The sequence below is a fragment of the Anarhichas minor genome, unplaced genomic scaffold (assembly GCF_050575085.1).
Source record: "Anarhichas minor isolate MPS153535 unplaced genomic scaffold, ASM5057508v1 ptg000096l, whole genome shotgun sequence".
Classification (NCBI taxonomy): Eukaryota; Metazoa; Chordata; class Actinopteri; order Perciformes; family Anarhichadidae; genus Anarhichas; species Anarhichas minor.
The window spans coordinates 1,225,205-1,250,865 of NW_027466542.1; the positions used below are offsets into that span (position 1 = coordinate 1,225,205).

The following is a 25,661-nucleotide window of genomic DNA, read 5'->3' on the forward strand; positions in this document are numbered from 1 at the left end:
CTGCCACCTACTGGGCATAGATAAAAAATACACTTCTAAAGGAAGTTTAATTATGATAGGCAAATCACAGAAATTCGTTCAAATATGAATCTAATAACAAAAATGTGACCATACATTTTGTGTGCGTCACATCTGCATTAATGTTCAACAGTCAAGTTTGTCACACTTAAATGTTTCAGATCATCAAACAAATTTAAATATTAGACAAAGATAACACAAGTAAACACAAAATGCAGTTTTTAAATGAAGGTTTTTATTATTAAGGGGGAAAAAAAATCCAAACCTACATGGCCCTGTGTGAAAAAGTGATTGCCCCCTAAACCTAATAACTGGTTGGGCCACCCTTAGCAGCAACAACTGCAATCAATCGTTTGCGATAACTGGCAATGAGTCTTTTACAGCGCTGTAGAGGAATTTTGGCCCACTCATCTTTGCAGAATTGTTGTAATTCAGCCACATTGGAGGGTTTTCGAGCATGAACCGCCTTTTTAAGGTCATGCCACAGCATCTCAATCATCTTCAGCTTGAGGTCACGAACAGATGGCCGGACATTCTCCTTCAGGATTTTTTGGTAGACAGCAGAATTCATGGTTCCATTTACCACAGCAAGTCTTCCAGGTCCTGAAGCAGCAAAACAGCCCCAGACCATCACACTACCACCACATTTTACTGTTGGTATGATGTTCCTTTTCTGAAATGCCGTTACTTTTACGCCAGATGTAATGGGACATACACCTTCCAAAAAGTTCAACTTTTGTCTCGTCAGTCCACAGAGTATTTTCCCAAAAGTCTTGGGGATCATCAAGATGTTTTCTGGCAAAACTGAGACGAGCCTTTATGTTCTTTTTGCTCAGCAGTGGTTTTCGTCTTGGAACTCTGCCATGCAGGCCATTTTTGCCCAGTCTCTTTCTTATGGTGGAGTCATGAACACTGACCTTAATTGAGGCAAGTGAGGCCTGCAGTTCTTTGGATGTTGTTCTGGGGTCTTTTGTGACCTCTTGGATGAGTCGTCGCTGCGCTCTTGGGGTAAGTTTGGTCGGCCGGCCACTCCTGGGAAGGTTCACCACTGTTCCATGTTTTCGCCATTTGTGGATAATGGCTCTCACCGTGGTTCGCTGGAGTCCCAAAGCTTTAGAAATGGCTTTGTAACCTTTTCCAGACTGATAGATCTCAATTACTTTGTTTCTCATTTGTTCCTGAATTTCTTTGGATCGCAGCATGATGTCTAGCTTTTGAGGATCTTTTGGTCTACCTCACTTTGTCAGGCAGGTCCTATTTAAGTGATTTCTTGATTGAGAACAGGTGTGGCAGTAATCAGGCCTGGGTGTGGCTAGAGAAATTGAACTCAGCTTTCCAAAGATGTGATAAACCACAGTTAATTTATGTTTTAACAGGGGGGGGGCAATCACTTTTTCACACAGGGCCATGTAGGTTTGGATTTTTTTCCCCCCTTAATAATAAAAACCTTCATTTAAAAACTGCATTTTGTGTTTACTTGTGTTATCTTTGTCTAATATTTAAATTTGTTTGATGATCTGAAACATTTAAGTGTGACATACATGCAAAAAAATAAGAAATCAGGAAGGGGGCAAACACTTTTTCACACAACTGTATGCATAGAAACTAAAAGGCCTCCAGGTCTTTGTGGATGCTGTGCCACAGGTCTTTAGACTCTGCATCATTCGCTTTCCACGGTTACTTTTTCTTGTGGAAAACCCAGGGAAAGATCTAAATGATTAAAAAAAACAATTTGATTAAAATATGATGAATATACATATGAACTAGTCAAACTACCATTAAATGAACATGAAAAATGAAATTCCATAAAAACTAAAACCTGGCCATGTCCTGTACTACAGAATATGATGGCTCTTGCTGCGTTCTTCCTTGCTCTTGCTGTCCCTGAGAGAGGTTCTGTGCGAGCACATTTATAAGGCTCTGTGCAGCTGCAGCCACTGTCGAATTATAGTCGACATTCTGTTACGAAAGACAACACACATTGAAGGACTTGAGCTCGTCAGTGTAAGGAGGGAAAAATTCACAAACACTAGCTAATAGCATTAAGCTAGTTGCTTAATTTCTAGCTTTGGCGAAATCCCCACTTAAATAAATCTTCTCCCTTTATGTATGATGCTATCTTACAATCATCATTATAATATTTAGGATAATTTCTAGTATCTATAAAAAAATAAAGTCGATTTCTTACCTGCGCGCTGGCGCCAGCAGGCGGTCCGGGTGGAGCGGACGCCATCGCAAGGATACTACGCTGCGTTCACAGTTGTGTGTGGAAGTGAGAAACGTCAGATATTAAAGTGTGGTAGTTGAACGGCCCAATATGGCATAGTTTATTGCTCTTTTACTGTGATTCGTCCCAAGTAGAGGCTAAAACAGCTTGCTAAACAGAATTTTGGCACTAGCGTATTTTTTTTTACTTCCAATCACGTGAATATGGTGTATAGAAAGTGTTGAATCATAATTCTCGCGGTGCCCACGTTACCTGAAGGTTGAGGAACTCCTCAGCCCTCGTTGTTATGCTGTCACTCATGATGGCACGCCCCTCTCAGTTGATACCACGCCCCCCACGTTAGATCAGGGTCAAAAGTCTGAACTGAAAAAAACGATCTGAACTGAAAAAAAAAAACTGAAAGTGAAAAAAAGATTTGAAACCGAAAAAAAAAGATTTGAATCTGAAAATATAAAATCTGAAACTGAAAAATATAAGAACTCAAATATCAAAATATATATGAAAGTGAAAACTGAAAAAAAAAATGTATTCGAAAAAATTCCAGAACTGAATCAAAATTATATTCAACCCAAAAAAACTTTTCATTCACTTATTTTTATTTTGAATACATTGCTGTATTTTTCAATGTTCAGGTTCAAATTTGTTTTTCAAATGAACAAAACATTTGACCTGGATTTAGCTCCATAAGCTTTCAGGTGCATTACCGCCTCCCACTAATCTGGAGTGGACTAAGGACTCTAATACGACAACCAAACGAAAAGAAATACATATACATATATACACACACATACATATACATATGTGTGTAAATAAATAAAGATATGTGTATAAATAAATAAATATATATATATACACATATAGAAAAAATAAAATAATAAAATAGAAAAAATAAATAATAATACATTTCTTTCTCAAATTCTATTCATTAGTGTTGTTGACTCTAAATATTCCAGAAAACGTTTCCAACATTTGTCACTAAAGCTTTCCTCTCCAATCTCTCTTAGACCCTTTTTCAAAACTTCTCTCGCTGACTCGTACCTCTGACAGGACAATAAACATGGTCCACGGTTTCTTCTTCTCCACAAAATGTACACTTTCCATTATTATGCTTTCTAATAACATAGAGGGAACTGTTCAGACCAGTATGGCCATTCCTTAGTCTTGTCATAATCGTCTCCTCTTTTCTAGTTCGTCCACTAGATCCTGCTCCCAACCAATGGTTCCTCTTTAAACAGATATCTTCCTTTACTCCCTTTATTACATTCGTTCTGACATATCTTTTTGATTTGTCCCTTAATCACCACTTTAGCTTCTGACTTACTTATATTTACATTTACGTTATTTCTCCCACTCTTCAAAGCCCTTTTTGCTGCTTTATCCGCCTTCTCATTGCCATCGACTCCAACATGGACCCACACAAAATGAACCGCTATCCGCATTTGATGGATTCTTAAAAATGATTGTAGTATTTCAAACAGTAAATCCTCTCTGCTTCTGGAGTGGCAAAATGTCAAACTCGTTAGCACTGCACATGAGTCTGATGCAATCACCACTCTCTGGCCTGACCTCCTCTACCCACTGTAAGGCAATAACTATATGGCCATCATCTCACATGTAAACACAGATAAATCATCACTCAGTCTCTTCCCACACTCATAATGGAATTCTGGGATCACTGCTGCTGCTGCTGTTCTACCAGTTTTAGGGTCTTTAGATCCATAAATCTGTATTTAATTGTGGTAACTGATGTATGACTTGAAGATCTTACAGTTTCCCCCACGTTCATCTCTCATCAGTTCAAGGAGGCCAAGATCTATTCCAGGCTGTGGCAGTAACCAAAGAGGAACAGCTGGACCACAGCTGGAGAATAACTGCTATAACCTAATTCACTAGCCTTCTTCTGAACAACCCAACCAGAGCTCTGTGTTGGCCTGTTGTCATGTTCCCAGCATGGCTCAATTGCACTTATTGTTGGGTGGTTGTTATGTCCTTGTAAACTGACCCAATATGTCATCATGATCTGTATTCTTCTCAACTCCAACGGCATTTCCCCCATTTCTACCTGCAATGCCGGCACAGATGTTGTTTTAAAGACCCCACTACATATTCTTGACGCTTGTATTACATCCAGTTTTCCCAACAAGGTTTTAGACGCCGACCTATAAGCCACACAGCCATAGTCTAGAACCGATCTTGGGCGACTGTGGCTAACTGGAGTGCAGGGCCGTCCTTCAATCAGAGGAGCGGCGGTTCGATCCCCAGCTCCTCTAGGAGCATGTCGATGTGTCCTTGAGCAAGACACTTAACCCCAAAATTGCTGGTCTTTAAGTTTGGATGTCTTTTCATATATTTAACTATGTTATTATTATAATTGAGGATATAAGATTGGGCATATTTTAGTTTAAACATTTAAACATTTATATAAATAAATATATGTGAAGATAGCGTCATTTCTAAATCATACAACCGTAAATTTAAGAAATAAAAAACCTGAACCAACTGTCCAAACATCACGGCTACATAAACAGGCTACACACGGAGGAAAAGCAACGCTGCAAGTTTCCATCAGTGACAATTGTGCTTTTCTTTCAATACGTTTTGTGATGCTTCACAATCATTAATCAATGGACACATTCCAGTGCTCTGACTGAAAAAATGTTGACATCAAGTAGGATGTAGGCTTTCTCAATAAATATCTTTATTTACAGATGCTAAATAAATAACCTTATATATTATTATTGTTATTGCACAAAATGAGACTAATAGCCAACAATCTAGCGTTAAGTATTACAATTAGACAGAAAATTAGGATTAAAATTTGTTTATACTATATTTATCCTGTTAATTAAGGATAATTTTGTCTCTGCATTTGACCCATCCCTATATATGGGGATGTCTTTGACAGCCGACACATGACACGTCAAAGGCCAAGGCTCGAACAGCCGACCTAAGAGCCAATCAGGTCTTTGATCCGAAGACAGCAAGAAGTTTCCCATCATGCCCTGGGGTCACGCAGTCAGTGGAGAGCAACTGCAGCGCCTGGCTCTAAAATCTGCGGCCACCCCGCTCTCGTGAGGTTATCGTTGCCCACGTGATCATGACGGCAGCGCAAGTCCCATCATGCCCTGGGGTCATGCAGTCGGTGGAGAGCAATTCTGCATAGCCTGGCTCTAAAATCTGCGGCCGCCTCGCTCACGTGAGATCATCGTTACGCACGTTTTCATGACGTCAGAGCAAGTCGGACGCAAATCTACCCAGCATGCAGTGTGCGCCGATCGCCGGTGATCGATTCTGCGCACGCCTGGCTTAAGTCGAACGAGCCTAGTGCCTGCAGGCAGCATGACAGGGAGCGGCGCAGCGAGTGCGCTCTGATCGCGCGCTATTTTAATAAAGTATCGATACTAAAAATATGCAAAATCGTATCGTTTTTAACGTACAGGTACCGCGGTACCTTTTTAGTATCGATACACCGTGCAACCCTATACCTGCATCTGGCTTGAAAGAAACTGCAACTTTCTCATGAAAGCCTTCACCAGGCTACATGTCATGTGCAAAGAGGCCCTTGCCTTGCAGTTTGGTATTCAGATCATTCATCACATCAACAGCAAATGCAAAATCTCTCATCCAGTTTACAGCAGAGAGCTCTGGGATGTCCTTTCCTTTCTTCTCACAAAACTCTTGAATCTCTGCTCTCAGGTTCCGAACTCACTTTGCCCAGGCTGAGCCACCTGACAGCTGTGTTCAGTCTCATGCTCCTCCAAGAGTGCAACAAACTGTCTGTGATTCAATGCTCTTGCCCTGATGACGTTAACTATTTTAGTTACAACATCAATAACATGGTTAAGTTTTAGCACTGACTTACACAACACATTCTGATGTATAACACAATGCAAAAATACCAAGTTCAGTTCTGGGTTGATTTCAGTCACTTTATCTTGCATCCGCTTTAAAAGTCCGACATTTTTCCCCGTCAGATTTTTTGGACAACCATCGGTTGTGACACATGCCAGTTTGTCCCATTTGAGTCCCAGCTTGTGGAAGCATGCATTTACCTCCGTGAACAAATCACTCCCCGTCGTCGTCCCTTTCATTGACTGCATTGCTGCCAGCTCCTCTGTAATCACGAAGTCTTTCGTTATCCCACGTACAAAGATGAGTAACTGGGCTGTGTCGCGGACATCGCAGCTCTCGTCCAGAGCCAAGGAGAAAAGTTCGAAATTGTCTGCTTTTTTTTGCAGCTGAAGCTCCAGATTTCCCTCGATGTCCTCGATCCTCCTCGCTGCGGTGCGCCTGGAGAGCTGCACATTCTCGAATGCGTCTTTTTTCTGGGGGCATAGTAGTACAGCAGAGTCCACCAAACACTCTTTGATAAACTCCCCATCAGAGAATGGCTTACTGTTTTTTTAAATTTTGTGGGATATCACAAAGCTGGTCTTGGCGGCTGCATCCCTGGATGTGTGAAGCTTTGGTAAAAAGGCCTTGTTGCTTTTGCAGCATAGCTAGCAAAGCCTCAGACGTCCGTACCCGCTCTGCATCCGTCAAGTTTTCGTATTTCTCCGCGTGTTACCTCTCGTAATGACGATTCAAATTGTAATCCTTCAACACTGCGACTTGTTCTCCACAAACTATGCACACGGCTTTACCTTTGACTTCAGTAAAAAAAACTTTAAAGTCCATATTTTGTTAAAAATTCTACACTCTGTGTCAGTCTCTTTTTTTAACACAGGCTGACATTTTTGAGGGCCAACAGCTAACTCACATCTCCCGTTCTAATTTCCAAATTATAATTGCGAAGTCTCTCTTTATAGATGAGCAGCAACAAGAGCCAAAACCAGCCACGCTATAACTTAGAGAAGTGACAGAGTTGAGGAAACAGCTAAATGATGAGGTGAGTAGTTGTTTCTGCATTTCATATCATTGTTGGAGTAAATAATCACCCAGCGAGCATTTTTCTGTTGAAAAGAAGTTCAAAGTTTTTTCACCGACTATTTGAAGACATTGATTGAACATTGACGTTCAGACCACATTTCAACGGGATTTGCAACACTAAACATTGTGCTAATAATAGTATATCATCATTTTAGAGGCTTACTAAGAGACCACATCCACATTTCTCAGTTGAAAGACAATATTGCAAATCCCGTTGAACGTTTATTCAACGTCTTCAATAGTCATTGAAAAAACGTTCACTTTTGAACAACTTTTAAACATCACCGTGTTTTATGTCTTTTAAACGTTGAAATGTTTACAGTTCAATATGTAGCAATTAAATAAGTAATAGTAACACATCAACAGTTTCCACTTACAGGACAAAGAAGACCAAGTGACACAGGAAACAATTCATTTGTATTTATTACACCCCTAGAGACGCCCAAGGTAACCAGTTGTTTCAGATCACCCTAAACCAAAACGTTCCCTGGACACTGACGAGGTATGACTTAATGGATAAATGACTGAATGACTGACACTTAGTTGTGGTCACACTCCACAGAATAATAATGAAGTTATTGAATATTTTTGTGATATATCTATTCTTTTTTTAAGCATTGCACCTTGTAGACGGTCCCTGCGCACTCTTGTGCTCTTTGGTTTGTGTTTTAACAACGTTTCGCTTCTGAGTTACTGATCTGAGAAGTCCGGATCTGAATATCTCTCCGACTTTACCGAACTAGGCTACCTTAACTTTTCTCATAATTATGAAATCCAGATCTCGTAATCACGAGATCTTTTGTCATAAGTATGAGTTATTTTTTTGTAATTACAAAACAGTAACTCATAACTCATAGGAGAAAATTGAGTGACGAAAGTTGATGAGTTATGTTTCAGTTTGATCAGATGTGGCTGTAGGTTTTCAATCCCAGGAAAGACAGTGAAGGCGAAGACAGGTCACGAAACATATGTGTTCAAAGGTTGATGTACAGGTTGATATTTACATTCGATGTGAAGGTGCATCCATAACAATGTGGTAGGTTGATGAGTCATGTTTTAGATTCATCAGACATGGCTGTAGGCTTCAATTCCCGGAAACGAAAGTCAACGAGTATTTCTAGGAGACAATAGAAGAAATGATACTCAAGTGCCCCGCCTCTACCATCCGGTTCGACGTGATTGTGAACATTTAAAGCTGCGTGCTCAACAACATCTTATCATTTATACCAAAGAAGCCAAAGGCATGCAAGGCAAGTGTATTTGTATAGCACATTTCAACAACAAGGTAATTCAAAGTGCTTCACATAAAACCATTAAAAGCATCAAAACATGAGGCAGAAGTAAAGGAGATTTAAAAACAATTAAGAACATTCATCGAAACATTGAAAACAGTCATTAAACAGAAAAAAACAGTGTAAGAAATAAAATACAGTACTAAAATTCAGAATTGCAGGAAATTGATTAATATCCTTAAATCTGGTTCAATTAAAGGCAGCAGCAAACAGAAAAGTCTTCAATCTTGATTTAAAGGAGTTGAGGGTCTCAGCAGACCTGCAGCTTTCTGGGACTTTGTTCCAGATATGTGGAGCAGAAAAACTGAACGCTGCTTCTCCATGTTTAGTTCTGACTTTGGGAACAGAAAGTAGACCGGTCCCAGACGACTTAAGGGGTCGGGATGGCTCATAAAGTAGCAGCAGATCAGAGATGTATTTTGGCCCTAAACCATTCAGTGATTTATAAACCAACAGCAGGATTTTAAAGTCACTTCTTTGTTGGACGGGAAGCCAGTGCAAAGACCTCAGAACTGGAGTGATGTGATCCACTTTCTTGGTCTTGAGGACTCGAGCTGCAGCGTTCTGAATCAGCTGCAGCGTTCTGATTGACTTTTTACAGAGACCTGTAAACACACCGCTACAGTAGTGGAGTCTACTGAAGATCAATGCATGGACAAGTTTTTCCAAATCCTGTTGAGACATAAGTCCTCTAATCCTTGAATCCTTGAATCCTTGACTTTTGAACCACTTTTAAACATCACCGTGTTTTATATGTCTTTTAAACGTTGAAATGTTCACAGTTCAATATGTAGCAATTGAATAAGTAATAGTAACACATCAACAGTTTCCACTTACAGGATAAAGAAGACCAAGTGACACAGGAAACAATTCATTTGTATTTATTTCACCCCTAGAGACGCCCAAGGTAACCAGTTGTTTCAGATCATCCTAAACCAAAACGTTCCCTGGACACTGACGAGGTATGACTTAATGGATAAATGACTGAATGACTGACACTTGTGGTCACACTCCACAGCATAATAATGAAGTTATTGAATATTTTTGTGATATGTCTATTCTGCTTTTAAGCATTGCACCTTGTAGACCAGGGGTGTCAAACATACGGCCCGCGGGCCGGATTCGGCCCGCCACGTCATTTTATGTGGCCCGCGAATCTGCCAGATTAAAAAAAAAAGGTAAAAAAAATATATATATTTAAATTAGATTTGATGATAAAAATATCCCCATAGTCGAAATTATGAGATAGAAAGTCGAAATTATGAGATAGAAAGTCGAAGTTATGAGATAGAAAGTCATAATTGTGAGATACTTAAACACAGTCATAGAAGCAGCTCTTTGGCTGGTTACACTACATTTGAAATGGAAATGTATTGCGAGTACATTGAAGACTACTTTAAACGTGGCTTTACAACACATGAAATACTTCACGTGGGATTGTGCAAATGCACCCTTGAACAAAGTTATTGTAATAACTTTTGTTTGATATTTGTCTTTGCTATTTTCTTTAATTGTTTGATCTTTGATAGAGCAATGTGGGTTTCTTAACCCTAAATTAAAAGGATTTAAGTTCTAACAGAAATGTGCTTAAATATATTTTTACATTTATATAACTGCATGTACAATATTTTTACACTTGAATAAACAATAATCAAATGCAGGGTTGAGATTATATGCAGGTTTAGCGATACAAGACAACAGAAGAACGGTATGATAAATTTCTCCAACAAAGAGCAGTTTCAGGACTGTGGTGCTGTCAAAAGCCTGACTGGAAGACATCAAAGCAGTTATTTACGGCCAAGAAGTTGTTCTGCTGTTGAAAAAATGCTTTTTAAATTATTTTACTTAAAAATGGGAGGTTTGATAAGGGCCTATAATTTTTCATTGTTGCGGAGTCTAAATTAGCCTTCTTTAGGAACGGTTCAATAACTGCATTTTTTAGGGCTTGTGGGAAGACACCTGAGAGAAGGGATGTGTTTACAATTTGTAAAAGATCAGTGGTCATGCAGTTTAAATATTTTTGAAAACGTGTGTTGGTAGAATATCCAAGCAGCAGGAAGATGACTTCAGATGTTGTATAATGTCTTCTAGGCTTCTACGGTCGATTGAATGAATTTGTGTCATGATATTTGAATGGATGTTATTTAGACATGGGGACAACACATATCCTGTGGTTGGTGTGGAGGCACTGACTGCTTGTCTAATTTTCTCAATTTTCTCAGTAAAAAAAGGAGGCAAATTGATTGCATGCCCAGGTGGATTGGAGCTCAGCAGCTACTGACACTGGAGGGTTTGTTAGCCTGTCGACGGTAGCAAATAAGGCGCGTGTATTGTTATTGTTTTTGGTTACGATGCCAGAGAAGAAGGACTGCCTTGTATTGCTAAGTTCCAAATTATAATTGCGAAGTCTCTCTTTATAGATGAGCAGCATCAAGAGCCAAAACCAGCCACGCTATAACTTAGAGAAGTTACAGAGTTGAGGAAACAGCTAAATGGTGAGGTGAGTAGTTGTTTCTGCATTTCATATCAGAAGTCCGGATCTGAACATCTCTCCGACTTTACCGAACTAGGCTACCTTAACTTTTCTCATAATTATGAAATCCGGATCTCGTAATCACGAGATCTTTTGTCATAAGTATGAGTTCTTTTTTCGGAATTGCAAAACAGTAACTCATAACTCATAAGAGAAAATTGAGTGACCAAAGTTGATGAATTATGTTTCAATTTAATCAGATGTGGCTGTAGGTTTTCAATCCCGGGAAACGAAAGTGAAGGCGAAGACAGGTCACAAGACACATGTGTTCAAAGGTTGATATACAGGTTGATATTTCCATTTGATGTGAAGGTGCATCCATAACAATGTGGTAGGTTGATGAGTCATGTTTTAGATTCATCAGACATGGCTGTAGGCTTCGATTCCTGGAAACGAAAGTCAAGGAATGTTTCTAAAAGAGAATATAAGAATGAAACTCAAGTGCCCCGCCTCTACGATGCGCTTCGACGTGATTGCGAACATATAAAGCTGCGTGCTCAACAATATCTTATCATTTATACCAGCGAAGCCAAAGCAGCATCAAGAGCCAAAACCAGCCACACTAACTTAGAGAAGTTACAAAGTTGAGGAAACAGCTAAATGATGAGGTGAGTAGCTGTTTCTGCATTTCATATCATTGTGGGAGTAAATAATCACCCAGCGAGCATTTTTCTGTTGAGAAGACGTTTTTTCACCGACAATTTGGAGACGTTGATTGAACGTTGATGTTTAGACCAGATTTCAACGGGATTTGCAATACTAAACATTGTGCTAATAATAGTATATCATCATTTTAGAGGCTTACTAAGAAACCACATCCACATTTCTCAGTTGAAAGACAATATTGCAAATCTCGTTGAAATGTGGTCTAAACATGTTTATTCAACGTCTTCAATAGTCGTTGAAAAAACGGTCACTTTTGAACTACTTTTAAACATCACCTTGTTTTAAACGTCTTTTAAACGTTGAAACGTTCACAGTTCATTATGTAGCAATTAAATAAGTAGTCATAGTAACACATCAACAGTTTCCACTTACAGGACAAAGAAGACCAAGTGACACAGGAAACAATTCATTTGTATTTATTACACCCCTAGAGACGCCCAAGGTAACCAGTTGTTTCAGATCATCCTAAACCAAAACGTTCCCTGGACACTGACGAGGTATGACTTAATGGTAAATGACTGAATGTCTGACACTTAATTAAGAACACGTGGCAAATCACGTAGGGCGACTGTCTTTAGATTTATTACTATTTTGCTCGACAGAGTTTGAATCCAGGTCTTTCCATAAATATATTTTCTTCAATGTATTTCTTCATACGTGGCTGTGATGTAGTGCTCACTTATACAATCGTAATACCCGCAATGGATATGGGATGTGGCTTATAGATCTCCAGCAATATGTTTGTGAATGTGTGACGAATCTGGCGACAGAGGCAGAAAACAGCTGCTGCTGTTAAGTGAACACAACACATGGACGGTAGGGAAACCAGTAGGTTTTAAAACCAGTAAGGGTTGTAACACCGGTTTCAGAAGGTCTGCCATATTTTCAAGGTGGACATCTGTAAAAAAAAACAAGTATGAGAAAAACATATTCACTTTGGGACCAGTTGTGAACGTCTTTTCACCAGTGACCATAGTCGTTTTTTAAACGTCTTTTCAACGGAAAGATGCTTACTTGGATATTACACAGTATAATACTTTATATTGTTTGTATAGTGGTGGGCCGTCAGGGCCTGCAAGGCCTTCTCTGCTGGCCTAAACAGAATCACAAAGCTATATCTATTTTATAATTTAATAATTTTTCTTAAATACACTACATGTATTATAATCTATAAAAATATTTTTCCCATTATCTTATTTTCTCATTGCACAGCTACTGTCTTCCTCAGTTGCTCTGCTTCCAGTGCAGCTTGTTTTAAGTAGAGCTTTTATCCAATCAGATTTCACCTCTGTGTCTCTAGGTAAGAACAGAGGCAGAGGCCTGCAGACTCACAAGTGCATCCAGTGCAGTTTAAGTGAATGGGGACAATATTGTTGATTGTCATAGTCTTCAACCAATCAGATCTTTAGTTTGACATGTTGGGCGTATTCTTTGACGTGTCAGAGCCTGCTAGCCGGCCTATAGCTACGTCAGCATTACGTGCAGATCAGTGTCCATGTGCAGCACTGCCGCGAGGTGCAGAGTGTGCTGTGATTGGTCAGTGGGTGAGCACGTGACTATCGTGAAACGAAACTTAACAACAGAGGCGTAGTCGGGTAGTGAATCACATCACGTGATGCAGCTCAGCCAATCAAATATGGGCATTCTGACAAGTTTCCTGACCGGAGTGAGATGTACCACACACCATGACACAGGGGACTGAGACGAGGAAAGACCTTGCAGAGCAGTACATTCAATGTTCCAGTTGTGAAAGTAAAATCCTAATATAATCTCTGTGGGTTGTGGCTTGTCATCAAGGAATGATGGTGGGTCTCACAGCCAGACCAGCTGAGAACCACTGTCCTACATGAGTGCAGAAAACATTATATTTTCCTGAATTTGGGCTTCTGCATTTTCCAAATGCTCGAGTATTATTCAAACGTATCATAAGACTCGTACCGAATGGTTTAATACGAAGACATACATAATTACAGCCTTAAAAATGAATAATATCTGTGGTGCCATCATGTGGTTATAAGGTGGTATTTCAGCTGCAGGACAGCAGTGAAGGCCTAGGTATAAAATGCACGGCCCGCCACTGTGTTTGTATATTGTTGTAAGCCAAACAACAATGCTTTACTCACTTCCTCCCCATTTAAACTGTGTACAGCCCCACTGGCGTCGTGTATTTTGCATGTGAAATTGCCTAAAAACTCAATGGGCTACAGTGACAGCCCATAAAGACAGTATCCAACATTAACTACACACATGTTTATGTTTACTGTTGGCCCATGCTGCTATAGCTACAAGCTAACGCTACCAGCTAACATGCCAATGCTACAAGCTAGCAGCCTCGCCCGCATCGTGAGCATAAAATTATATTAATGGTGCTAATTTCGGTTTACAATATTGGAATCCAGTAGTTCAAGTACTTACAGAGTATGTCGTTGGCGTGAAGCCTCACGTTTATTCGGTCAGCTCGTTCAATTCGCTCCTCAAGTCCTGTGCCGAGTATCCAGAAACAGTGCATGTTTCAAAGTTTTAGAAGATTTCTGAGCCTAAGTTCCTGCGCTTGCATGTTCGAGCAGTAAACACAGAGTCGTATTTTACATGAACATACAGACAGAATCTTTGTGTAGACCACATTTCACCGACCAGTGTAATATGACTTTCGACAAATACGTTCACAGTAACCATTATTATCTCTCTTTCAACCTACAACTGAACAAACCATCAATATTTTAAAATAAATTGGTGTTTTGTGACACGTTGATGTTGTAACTGCATTTTAGCCGGTTGAAAAGACGGTGAAAATAGGTCTAAGACGTTCAGACCCAATTTCAACCAGTTTTCAACCAGAAATCAATGTTGAAATCCTGGTTAGTGCTCACTGAGCAGTATTTATTATGATTTATTTCATATCTTATCATTGTGTCCTACAACCAAATAATATTAACATTATGGATCCTTCAAGTCATTGATGATGTATTCAAACACTGCTGTTCAGTCAGATCTCTGGTACCTCCTTCCTTCATTCCCTCCTTTCTGTCTTTAGGCTACTACCAGTGGTGGCTGGTGGAAAGTTTTCTAGGTAGGGCCATCCTATCAATTTCAGCAAACATCCCAGTATGATTTAATGCAAAAAAATTAAAGTATCAAACACGCATTACTACTTTGCAGTTAAATATTTAACATTTATTCCAACACGGAAAAAAGCAGTAAATAACATTTATATAACACTTATATAATATAATATAACATGTTTATTTATTGAGATGCCCCTATGGACCTTGTTATAGGAGGTAAAGATCAGGAGAAGTAAACATGAAGTGTAATTATAAATACTGATGTTAAATTAAGCTATGATGAGTTTTCACTGTTAATTTACCATCTCAATTAAATGTTGATGCCTCCATGACCATGTTAAGCAGATGAGACTGAGGACAACTATGTAGAAGAAAAGATGTTCACTTTGCCTAATATGTAGCTTGACAGAGTTCTCCATGTGTGCCCTGGTGTTCTCATGTTTCCTTACCTCCTCATCCCTCACTCCCTAACTGTCCGTGCTGGATCTGTCCCCGTTGTTTAAAAAAGCTAAATAAATTATTAGCATGACGTCATGCAGCTAGCCAAACCTGTCTGGCGTACAGCTAGTACAGAAGCTTCGCATGTACTGCTTCCCTTTCCCGCTAGTCTGCTGTCTGATTGTGGGGTCAGGCTGATCTGATATCATCTGAAAATCGTTTTGGCCCCACACTGAATCGATTTGAGGGCGCTGATTGGCTAAATTGTATGTCACTCATTTATGTCTTTAATCAGCAATTGGCTAAACTGCTTCATAGACCCGCCTCTTTTGGGCAAAAACGATTATGCCCCCCCTAGCATCGCGTTCTGAGACGTGTCATGCACACAGGCGGAGAGCATGAGCAGACGAGCACACACGCGGAGAGGACGAGCAGGAAAAGCATATATTTTGCGCAGATATCATATTTTACACCTATTACTGGGTACATTCCATCGTTCAAAAACACAAATATTGACAATTTGTATAATTTATGATTATTATAATATTTTTTTTTCAATGTGGGGCCAGGCCCCATGGCCCTCTATTGGCCAGCCGCCACTGGCTACTACTATTATCCCTCCTGTGTTTCTTCAGTCTTGCCTTTCAGTCAGTGCCACAGGGATTTAAAAACCCATTTTTTAAAACAATTATTACTGATCAGTTGTTTTCTTGAAGTTTCATCCCACACTTCCAGGAATATAATTCTGGTGGACAAATGTGAAACGTTGTTGTTGAATTATTTTATTCTCCTTACTCCATTTTTTTCTTCCTCGTTCTCCTCTGTGGCTCACACCATTTCTTTACCTTTCTTCCTTCCGACCTTCCTTCCTTGCCTCCTCCTTCCTTACCTCTTCCAGCCATCTTTTCTTTCTCCCTTCTGTCCTTCTGCCCCCCCTTTTTCTCCTCCTGCCTCACTCTGTTTCTTCCTTCCTCACAGACGCTATCCTACCTTTCATTACTAATCTATGTATTCATTGCATACTTTGTTTACCTTTGTGTGTTTTTTTCAGCCTTTGTTTCTTCTTGTCCATCATGGTTTTATATTTTGTCCGTTTTTATAACTCTTTTCCATTCCTTCCCTCCATTGTCCCATTTCCTTAATACCTTCCTCTACGTCCACCCATTTGCCTTCCTTTGTCCTCTTCTGTTTCTCTTTCAAGTTTTTCTTCTTCACCTACTTTCCTCTTCCTACCTTACTTTCTCTTTGCAGCCGTTTGTTGGTCCATATTTTTTCTTCCTATCCTCTCATACTTCTTTCCTTATCCATAACCTAGTGATGTGTTTTAATATTTGTCATTTTTATTCCCCATCAGTGCTGCTCAGAGTCAAACACTGCTCTCAAAACTGGAGGCCCTGCAGTGCCACTTTACCTGGGATCTGGACCCCAGCAAGACCTATTTTCTACATCTCAGCGAGAAGCTGGTGGACATCGGCACGGAGGAGGGAAACTGTTGGCTGGGTCACATTTACAACCTGAGGGGGTTCATTCAGTACAAGCTGGGCTTCACCAAAGATGCCCAGAGTTTCTTCAACAAGGCTGCAGAGGCCTTCCGCCAGATGAGAAAAGCAGATGACGGTCCCTGGTTAGTGGTGAACTACGGGAACCTGGCTTGGCTGCACCACCACCTGGGAGACCAAGCAGAGAGCGAGGCTTATCTGTCCAAGGTTGAAGCCCTGATGAAGAAATACCCATCTCCATCGCAGGACGAGCTCCATGCAGAGATCTACGCTGAAAAAGCCTGGACCCTGTTGAAGTTCAGCGCACACAGAGAGCTGGTTGCAGATTACTTTCAGAAAGCCATCAGGATGCAGCCGGACATGGTGGAGTGGAACACCAGTCACCCCATGAGGTTAACAAGTGTTTTTAAGCACAGTGACACAGGGCTGGAGGCTGACATCTTGGAGAAAATGAGAGTCGCCAAGGAACAGGATCCAGAGAACTTGTGCCTCGCAGTTTACTACCTTGAGCAACGTGCAACGAATGGAGAAAGAGTTGAGGATGAAGCACGTGAGTTAGCCGGAAAGATTTTGAGAAATCCTGTCAGCAGCTACAGTGGTTGGAAAGCAATACTATGGGTTTACAGACACTATGTATCTATTGATGAGGCCATTGATTTGGCAGAGAAGGCTCTGGAAAACCATCCAGATAAGCGTTATCTGAAGAAATGTGCCACACTCTACTACAAATGGAAGATCATTCTTTCCAGTGACAATCTCCCAAAGCAAAGCACGATAGACAGAGCAATCAGTCTCCATGAGGAGGTGATTTCTCTTTACCCTGATTCTTCATTTGTGACGAAAGTAGACCTTGCAAACATATACGCGAAGTCCAACCAGGCTAAAGCTGAGCAGATGTACCAGGAACTGCTAAAAATTTATCTGGAACCTGCATACAAACAGCTGCTTTACAACCACTACGCAAAATATTTAAACTTTGTTCGAAAGGATCAAGACAAGTCAATAAAATATCACATGAAGGCGGCAGAGATACCGCACCAATCCTTCTATCGTGGGAACAGCATCAAAGCTCTAGAGAAGATTAAAAATACACGCAGGAACTCAATGTGGAGAGAAATAGAGGAGTTTCTGGAAAACCTGCAGGAGCCATAGTGTGTTTTTTTTACAACACTGGTCCTAAATCTGGAAAAAATGTATGTATTGCATTACCTAAAATAAAGAATACTTATTAATTGAGCTAATTGAGTATCCTTTTATAAGGCAGGTGTCTGCAAGGTTTTACACTTTAGTAGTTAATGGAAGACAAAAGCTTTAAAAAAGATATCCAAAAAGCTATATATTTGTAGGAAGTAGTACACTCGATTTGTACGACAGGCTGAATCATTCGATAACACTGGTCTTTTAAATAACATCCACTGTGATGTCTAAATGTCATTAGAATTATTCAACATCACATGGGTTATTACGATAGATTTTGATCAACTGTGTTTATTATATTCCTGTTGTGTGTTTTTTCCCTGTTAGCACTGTATTTTAAGTTTATGTAAGAACATTACTATTACTACTACTAGCAGTATGTGAAATCTGCTTTGCTGTATGCCTTTGAGTCGTGGAATATAACATTCTCTAATAATGTAATAGTTCATTTGATGCCTGTAACCTGAATATAACAGCAGATGCAGCTGATTGTATGTATAGAAAGTATGTCAAGCTGTGTCTCAGTAGTACACAATTACCTATTAATACTATTAAATATACAATGACACTAAGAAGTCTTCCACTTGTGTTTTTTCTTGCTCGTTACTATACAAGAAATCCATGTACTCTACACAATCTTGCAGTCCTCTTCACAGGGCGCTGATGGATGTTAGTCAAACTACAGCTCTTAAAAGCTACTGACAAATTGAATTTTTGGTTTTCAGTTAAACAGCCCCGTCAGTGTGAAGTGGTAACCAAACAGTAACCAGGTTACAAGGGAAGCTGGCAGCAGTGTCGTAACGCAGGTGTCTCCAGGTAACCGCTGTCACCGCTGTTCATACCAACACTCTGCAGACGGCCGCTGCTCAAAATGTTCACATATACTAGATATATAAGTGTGTTTAAAATAATGCACACCAAGTTAATATTTCCATTTGATGGGAGGGTGCAGCCAAACCAATGTGGGAGCTTGGGTTTGAAAATTTCACTCAGTGTGGCATGAAGGCATACTTCAAGATGAAGAAAAAACTGTTTCTAACTTTGAATCAACTTAAAGGAACAGTGTGTGAGATTTAGTGGCCTCTAGTGGTGAGGTTGCAGATAACAAGCAACGATATGACCCTCAGCTCAGCCCCTCCCTTTCTAAGCCTATTGGAGATCTGCGGTGGCCTTCAGGTAGTGATAGTTATCTTTAGGTTTTACTGCAAAGAGCTACTTTTATCAATACTCAGTTCTTTTTCATGACAAATTATTGCTTTGAAAGCATATATAGAATAAAAAAAATTCAAATGAATTATAACTAATGTTTACACCAGCAAAGTCACTTTATAAAGTCATTAATATTTCACTGGAGTAAACCAGTACCTGTTAAAGTTTATAAACAATAATAATAATGAGGAACACAGACATTAGATAGTATCAGTCATTCCTCCCGTCCTCTGTCCTCCTGTCTGCTTTGTCTCAGCCAGTAGAGAAGTTTACAAGAACAAACTTGTCAGGATCCCTGTCAGACCCTACACCTCCCATGGCCACACAGCTGCAGCCACTCCAGCCGATTACCTCCTGCAGCCTGACACACCAGACTCGGGTCCCACTAACGATTACCCTGACAATATATAAACTCTGGTCCTGCAGTCTGCGGTTGTCAGGTCGTACTGTCTTTCACCAGCTTCAACCCCATTGCATCTTCTCCCTCGAGCGCCTGCCTCGGGTGTCCGTCGGTCCGGCAATCACCCGTGCCCTCTGTGTTTACTGACTACTCAGCGCCGCTCTGCCCTCCGTGGTGTTAACGGACTACACACCGCTGCTCTGTCCTCCGTTGTGTTAGCGGACTACATCACGCCGTCAAGCTACCAGCCCGCCGGTGTCGAGCCACGGGACTCACACCGTCGATCTGCCTACTCTCTGGTGTCGGACCACCTTCACACACCTTCAAAATAAAACCTGTTTATATCAACTCCTGTCTCCTGTGGTCTTGCTATTGGGTCCTAACCGTGAACTCCGGTGACAAAACTAAGATAAACAGTAAACTTCAGACAGACAAATTTCGGTTTAATTTGTTTGAAAAAAAAGAAGCTTTTGGCTGATTGCATGTGCTGTGTTAGTGTAAACATAGTGGATTAGGGTATAGTGGATGAAAGCGGAAAGTAGGACTCCCAAGCAACCCTTTTGTATGTTTCTCCCCTCCCCTGCTAAGTGTGGATGGAGTTTTACCACGGGAAAATAAAAGGTTCCCATCGAAGTCAAAATAGAATCTGTATTTCTCGCACAGGTGGGGTAGTTAGAAAGAGAGTGTGTGTGCATGTGAAATTGGGACGAAGTGTGTGTGTGTGTGTGTGTGAAATGGGGTGAAACATGGTGGGAGGGAGTAAGAAATACTTTGTCTCACATTTTCAAAGAAATAAATGGTCTAAACTTGACCCCTCTGACCCCTTATAGCCTCCACTTTCACTGCCGGGTCAAATTGACCCGAACATCATCTCTTTAATATAAACGTGCATGGGGGGTTGCAAATACATGATATGAACGTTTTTAACGTTGATTACACTAATTAAGGCACGCAGAAGAAGTTTCATACAGAAAAAGTACTTTCAAATATTTTTTCTAGATTTTCAAACTTCGAAACGGGTCAATTTGACCCGCAACTTAACAGGAGGGATAACATGATTATAATATCAATCATAATGTATCAGACGTAATGCATCACTGGTTTTGTCCGACAAGCAGTCCAACACTCTGAGAAATTAAATTTTCAATCATATCTGATAAACAAAAGCATAAAATCCTCACATTTTGACCTCTTTGCCCGTGAATGACTGAAACAGTTTGACTAGTCGTCTGAGCTTCAGTCGGCTGTTAAAGACGCAGTACCAGTCTTCTTGATATTGTCTTCACTGGTCTCACTATGAAGACAGACACTTGTCAGAACAAGCAGCAGAGACAGTATGTAGCAGTGAGCAGTGTCTCTGCTGCGTGTTAATCACTGCAGGATGATGCTGAGCCCAGAGAAAGTTGACACTGAGGTGTGTAGAGATTCTCCAGAGCTGACGGGTTACACTGTGTGAATGTGACTGGACGTACAACACACAGGTGGATATTAAATTAAATGAGGTTGTCACGGGGCATGATGAGGACTCAAGCGCAGACAGTCAGAGTAGGGGAAAAAAAGGTCTTTAATAGCTCACAAACAAAAACAGGTAATCCAAGGACAAGACAAAAGACGAGGGGGAAAATCCAGCAGGACAAGGCAGGGCAGACAGACTGGGAAACCGGGAACAGGATGAGCAAAAACGGGCGGGTAGGTAGGAAACAAACACACAATGATCTGGCCGTGAGTGAGTGAAAGACAGGGGTTTAAATAGTGACTAGGCAGAGTGAACAGGTGAGAGTAATGAGCTGATGAGGTGAGTGTGACTGGCAGGTGCACTGAATGAACTGATTAGGTGAGTGAGGAGCTACAGAAAGAAACAGACACAGAACACACAGGGCAAAGCCTGATCGTGACAGTACCCCCCCTCCAAGGGACGGATTCCAGATGTCCAAAAAGAAAAAAAAAGAAAAACATGAACATCTTCCAAGGGAGGGCGGTGGGGGCCCGGAGGAGGGATGGCCGGCCTGGCAGACTGGGGAGACTGAGGGTCCGGAGGACGGAGCTCTGGAGACTGAGGGTCCGGGGGTCGGAACTCTAGAGACTGGGGGTCCGGGGGTCGGAACTCTAGAGACTGGGGGTCCGGGGGTCGGAACTCTAGAGACTGGGAACCAGGAGGGGGTCGGAACTCTAGAGACTGGGAACCAGGAGGGGGTCGGAACTCTAGAGACTGGGAACCAGGAGGGGGTCGGAACTCTAGAGACTGGGAACCAGGAGGGGGTCGGAACTCTAGAGACTGGGAACCGGACTGGGAACTGCACTCGAGAGACTGGAGATCGGACTGGGAACTGCACTCGAGAGACTGGAGATCGGACTGGGAACTGCGCTCGAGAGACTGGAGATCGGACTGGGAACTGGGCTCCAGAGACTGGAGATCGGACTGGGAACAGGGCTCCAGAGACTGGAGATCGGACTGGGAACAGGGCTCCAGAGACTGGAGATCGGACTGGGAACAGGGCTCCAGAGACTGGAGATCGGACTGGGAACAGGGCTCCAGAGACTGGAGATCGGACTGGGAACAGGGCTCCAGAGACTGGAGATCGGACTGGGAACAGGGCTCCAGGGGCTGGAGATCAGACGGGGAACAGGGCTCCAGGGGCTGGAGATCAGACGGGGAACAGGGCTCCAGGGGCTGGAGATCAGACGGGGAACAGGGCTCCAGGGGCTGGAGATCAGACGGGGAACAGGGCTCCAGGGGCTGGACATCAGACGGGGAACAGGGCTCCAGGGGCTGGAGATCAGACGGGGAACAGGGCTCCAGGGGCTGGAGATCAGACGGGGAACAGGGCTCCAGGGGCTGGAGATCAGACGGGGAACAGGGCTCCAGGGGCTGGAGATCAGACGGGGAACAGGGCTCCAGGGGCTGGAGATCAGACGGGGAACAGGGCTCCAGGGGCTGGAGATCAGACGGGGAACAGGGCTCCAGGGGCTGGAGATCAGACGGGGAACAGGGCTCCAGGGGCTGGAGATCAGACGGGGAACAGGTCTCCAGGGGCTGGAGATCAGACGGGGAACAGGTCTCCAGGGACTGGAGATGAGGCTCCGGGCAACCGGAGTCCATAGACTGGGGCTCAGGGGGATAGACTGATGACCCAGCGGGGTAAAGGGCTGGAGGTCGTTGCAGCGCGGAGGCGCCAGCGGCCGGGACTGGAGGTCGCTGTGGTTCGGAGACGGCGGAGGCCGGGACTGGAGGTCGCTGCGGTTCGGCGGCGGCCGGGACTGGAGGTCGCTGCGGTTCGGAGACGGCGGCGGCCGGGACTGGAGGTCGCTGCGGTTCGGAGACGGCGGCGGCCGGGACTAGAGGTCGCTGCGGTTCGGAGACGGCGGCGGCCGGGACTGGAGGTCGCTGCGGTTCGGAGACGGCGGCGGCCCGGACTGGGGATAGCTGCTGCTCCGAGGCGACAGCTGGAGTCGGCTGGATCGCCGACCGGACACGGGGAGGTGGAGTCGGTCGGACCGCCGACAGGACACGGGGAGCTGGAGTTAGCTGCGGCCCAGCGGGAGCGGGGAATCGCTGCGGCCCAGCGGGGATGGAAGTCTGACCCTTCTTTCTCTGTCTCCTACGAGTGTTGAGCTGGCAGTCCATCAGGTCGCGGTTCGCCTTCTGGACACTCCGAGGCCCACCAAAGGCCAGGCGGGTTCCCATGAACTGCTCATACCACTCAGGGAGACGGCACTTCAACCCATGGTCTGCTGAGTCCATTGTGGGCCAGATCATTCTGTCACGGGGCATGATGAGGACTCAAGCGCAGACAGTCAGAGTAGGGGAAAAAAAGGTCTTTAATAGCTCACAAACAAAAACAGGTAATCCAAGGACAAGACAAAAGACGAGGGGGAAAATCCAGCAGGACAAGGCAGGGCAGACAGACTGGGAAACCGGGAACAGGATGAGCAAAAACGGGCGGGTAGGTAGGAAACAAACACACAATGATCTGGCCGTGAGTGAGTGAAAGACAGGGGTTTAAATAGTGACTAGGCAGAGTGAACAGGTGAGAGTAATGAGCTGATGAGGTGAGTGTGACTGGCAGGTGCACTGAATGAACTGATTAGGTGAGTGAGGAGCTACAGAAAGAAACAGACACAGAACACACAGGGCAAAGCCTGATCGTGACAGAGGTACACTGAGCTACAACTAATGCAGTATAATACAACAGTCCTGCAATAAATCCTCCCTTCTAAAGAGAGGTGTTGATTCAACTGTTTGTCATTTTGGAGGATGTTTGTGGTGCTGTTAAATTGTGTTTCTTCATACTACAATATATTGTTGAGGGTTGAGTACATAATAGTAGTCGTAGACTTACTCAGCGTCAACATATGTAAATGTCATTTACTAAGGACGCTGCAATAATATTGGTTAGTACTACTTAATGATAGACGGTGTTGGGAACGTAAAGAGTTTGGTTATCAGCAAATATGAAACTAAACTATCAACATCAATGGAGTTATTAACATCAATAAGTTAATTAGTAATTACTAATAAGAACGGGGCACCACCCTGCGGACAGGGACCAATAACCAAACTATAAACTAAGTCTCATAATTAGTGTTCACTCACGATATTAACAGTCTGAATACTATTTACACGTTTGGAGTGAGAGTGAAGGTTTAAGTTCGAGCACAGGCCACTACATCCGGTTATTATTACACACATATGCACAAGTAATCACAGACGACTGCTAAAATATAACAGAGTTTATTAAATCACAATAATAAATGATCAAATCAAGTAATATCAAAACCAACAAACACTATTGTTGGGATCTGGCCCTAGTCTAGAAGCACCCATGCTCCTTCCTGTCATACAACGTCTGATGGAAAACTCCAAGATGAATGACTACACCTCCCAGCACAGCAGAAACCTGATGCTGGTCCCTCATTGGCCAAGAAAGGGCCCCCCACTGGTTGTGCCACCTGGTTTATAAGCCTGAGCACAGCTAGAATTATTTCTCTTCCGTCCAGACACCGCTGGTGTAAGGAGATCCACAAGGCTCTCTTCACCCCGGACACGCGCTGGTGTCAGGAGGTCCACAAGGCCTCTTCACTCCGGACTCGTCCAGGGGACAAGAAGATCCACGAGGAACCGCGGCCTCATCAAATCCTATCAGGTCACATGTAACATTCGGCTGGTCGAACAGACTGTGTTTTATTTTGAGTTTTGGATCCTGTAGTGCGAGAACGGATAACTTCTATGCCCCGTTCTCCCACCCTTTTTGTGTACACACCGCCGGCAGAAGGTAACAATCTTTCCTCGCCGAAGATTTCCGGGAAGGACGACCCAAACCTCGTCCCTCAGCCGAAGTTAAAAAGCCCCTCTCTGCAGCGAGGAGGCCGAGTCTGCGTCAGCCAGCCCCGAGGCCGCGCCACCGAGAGCCAGCGGCTACTCGAGGACCGAGTGATCCCCACCACGGGAAACGTACCCTACCGAACGAAGCTTCTACAAGTAAGAGTTACTGGTATCTGGGCCTAGCTTAGCTTAGCATAGCATTAGCTTAATTTAGCCTATTCGTTATGTCGTTGTTATTCCTGTATCTTGTTACGTTAAGTTACGGTCGTGTTATAACGTGTTATTGCGCAAGCATCGCGGACCACGGAGTCCCGTTATATTGTGTATTTCCTGCTATAACTGTTTGCATTAGATCCGTCGCTGCTAGTGGATGTGGAGGTTGTGATTTTATCATTTCAAAGACCAAAACCACGGTGGCGGAGCCTCGTCTCGCCGACCGAGTTTCGGGGTGATAAGAGAGCAATACTCGCATCTCACCGCGGTGATAAAGATCTGTTTGTTTTGGGGATTCTTTTATTTTGTTTTTGGTTTTATTCTCTCTTCTTTAAATCGGCTCTGTGAGTGAGATCTAGAACCGCAACTATCACCGTACAAGCGTGACCGGTCGATTCAGAATCCGACCGCAGAGTTTACGAGGGATCAGCTGTTCCTCACATTCTCACTGCAGCGCCGAGCACCGCACTCGGAGCTCTCGCTCTCTCTCTCTCTCTCTCTCTTCCTACTAACCCGCACACACATAGGTAGATTCACTGATTTTGGGTGAACCTCTCAGACACGTGGTCGAGTAATCTATTGTCCCAACCCACATTGTGCGCCGTCCCACGTGGTTACACGTAGCCACCTCTCAACTATCTTGTCGCGGGTC

The 25,661-nt window shown here is 42.8% G+C and overlaps 1 protein-coding gene, 1 long non-coding RNA gene and 1 pseudogene across 2 annotated transcripts; 1 reads left to right on the plus strand and 2 right to left on the minus strand.

The window, feature by feature from the left end:
• Positions 1-788: 788 nt before the first annotated feature.
• Positions 789-2,264, minus strand: LOC142939333 (uncharacterized). The gene is made up of 3 exons (XR_012949958.1): positions 2,207-2,264; positions 1,838-1,977; positions 789-1,728 (listed from the first exon to the last, which is right to left on the minus strand). It is a non-coding gene; the product is annotated as an uncharacterized LOC142939333 (long non-coding RNA).
• A 3,460-nt stretch (positions 2,265-5,724) lies between these two features.
• LOC142939319 (general transcription factor II-I repeat domain-containing protein 2B-like) lies at positions 5,725-6,780 on the minus strand (annotated as a pseudogene).
• Positions 6,781-13,972: 7,192 nt separating this feature from the next.
• On the plus strand, positions 13,973-17,927 carry LOC142939320 (antiviral innate immune response effector IFIT1-like). Its single transcript, XM_076082595.1, has 2 exons — positions 13,973-14,008; positions 16,533-17,927. The coding sequence occupies exons 1-2, from the start codon at positions 13,973-13,975 to the stop codon at positions 17,817-17,819; spliced, it is 1,323 nt and encodes a 440-aa protein (XP_075938710.1). The 3' UTR covers positions 17,820-17,927.
• Positions 17,928-25,661: the final 7,734 nt, after the last annotated feature.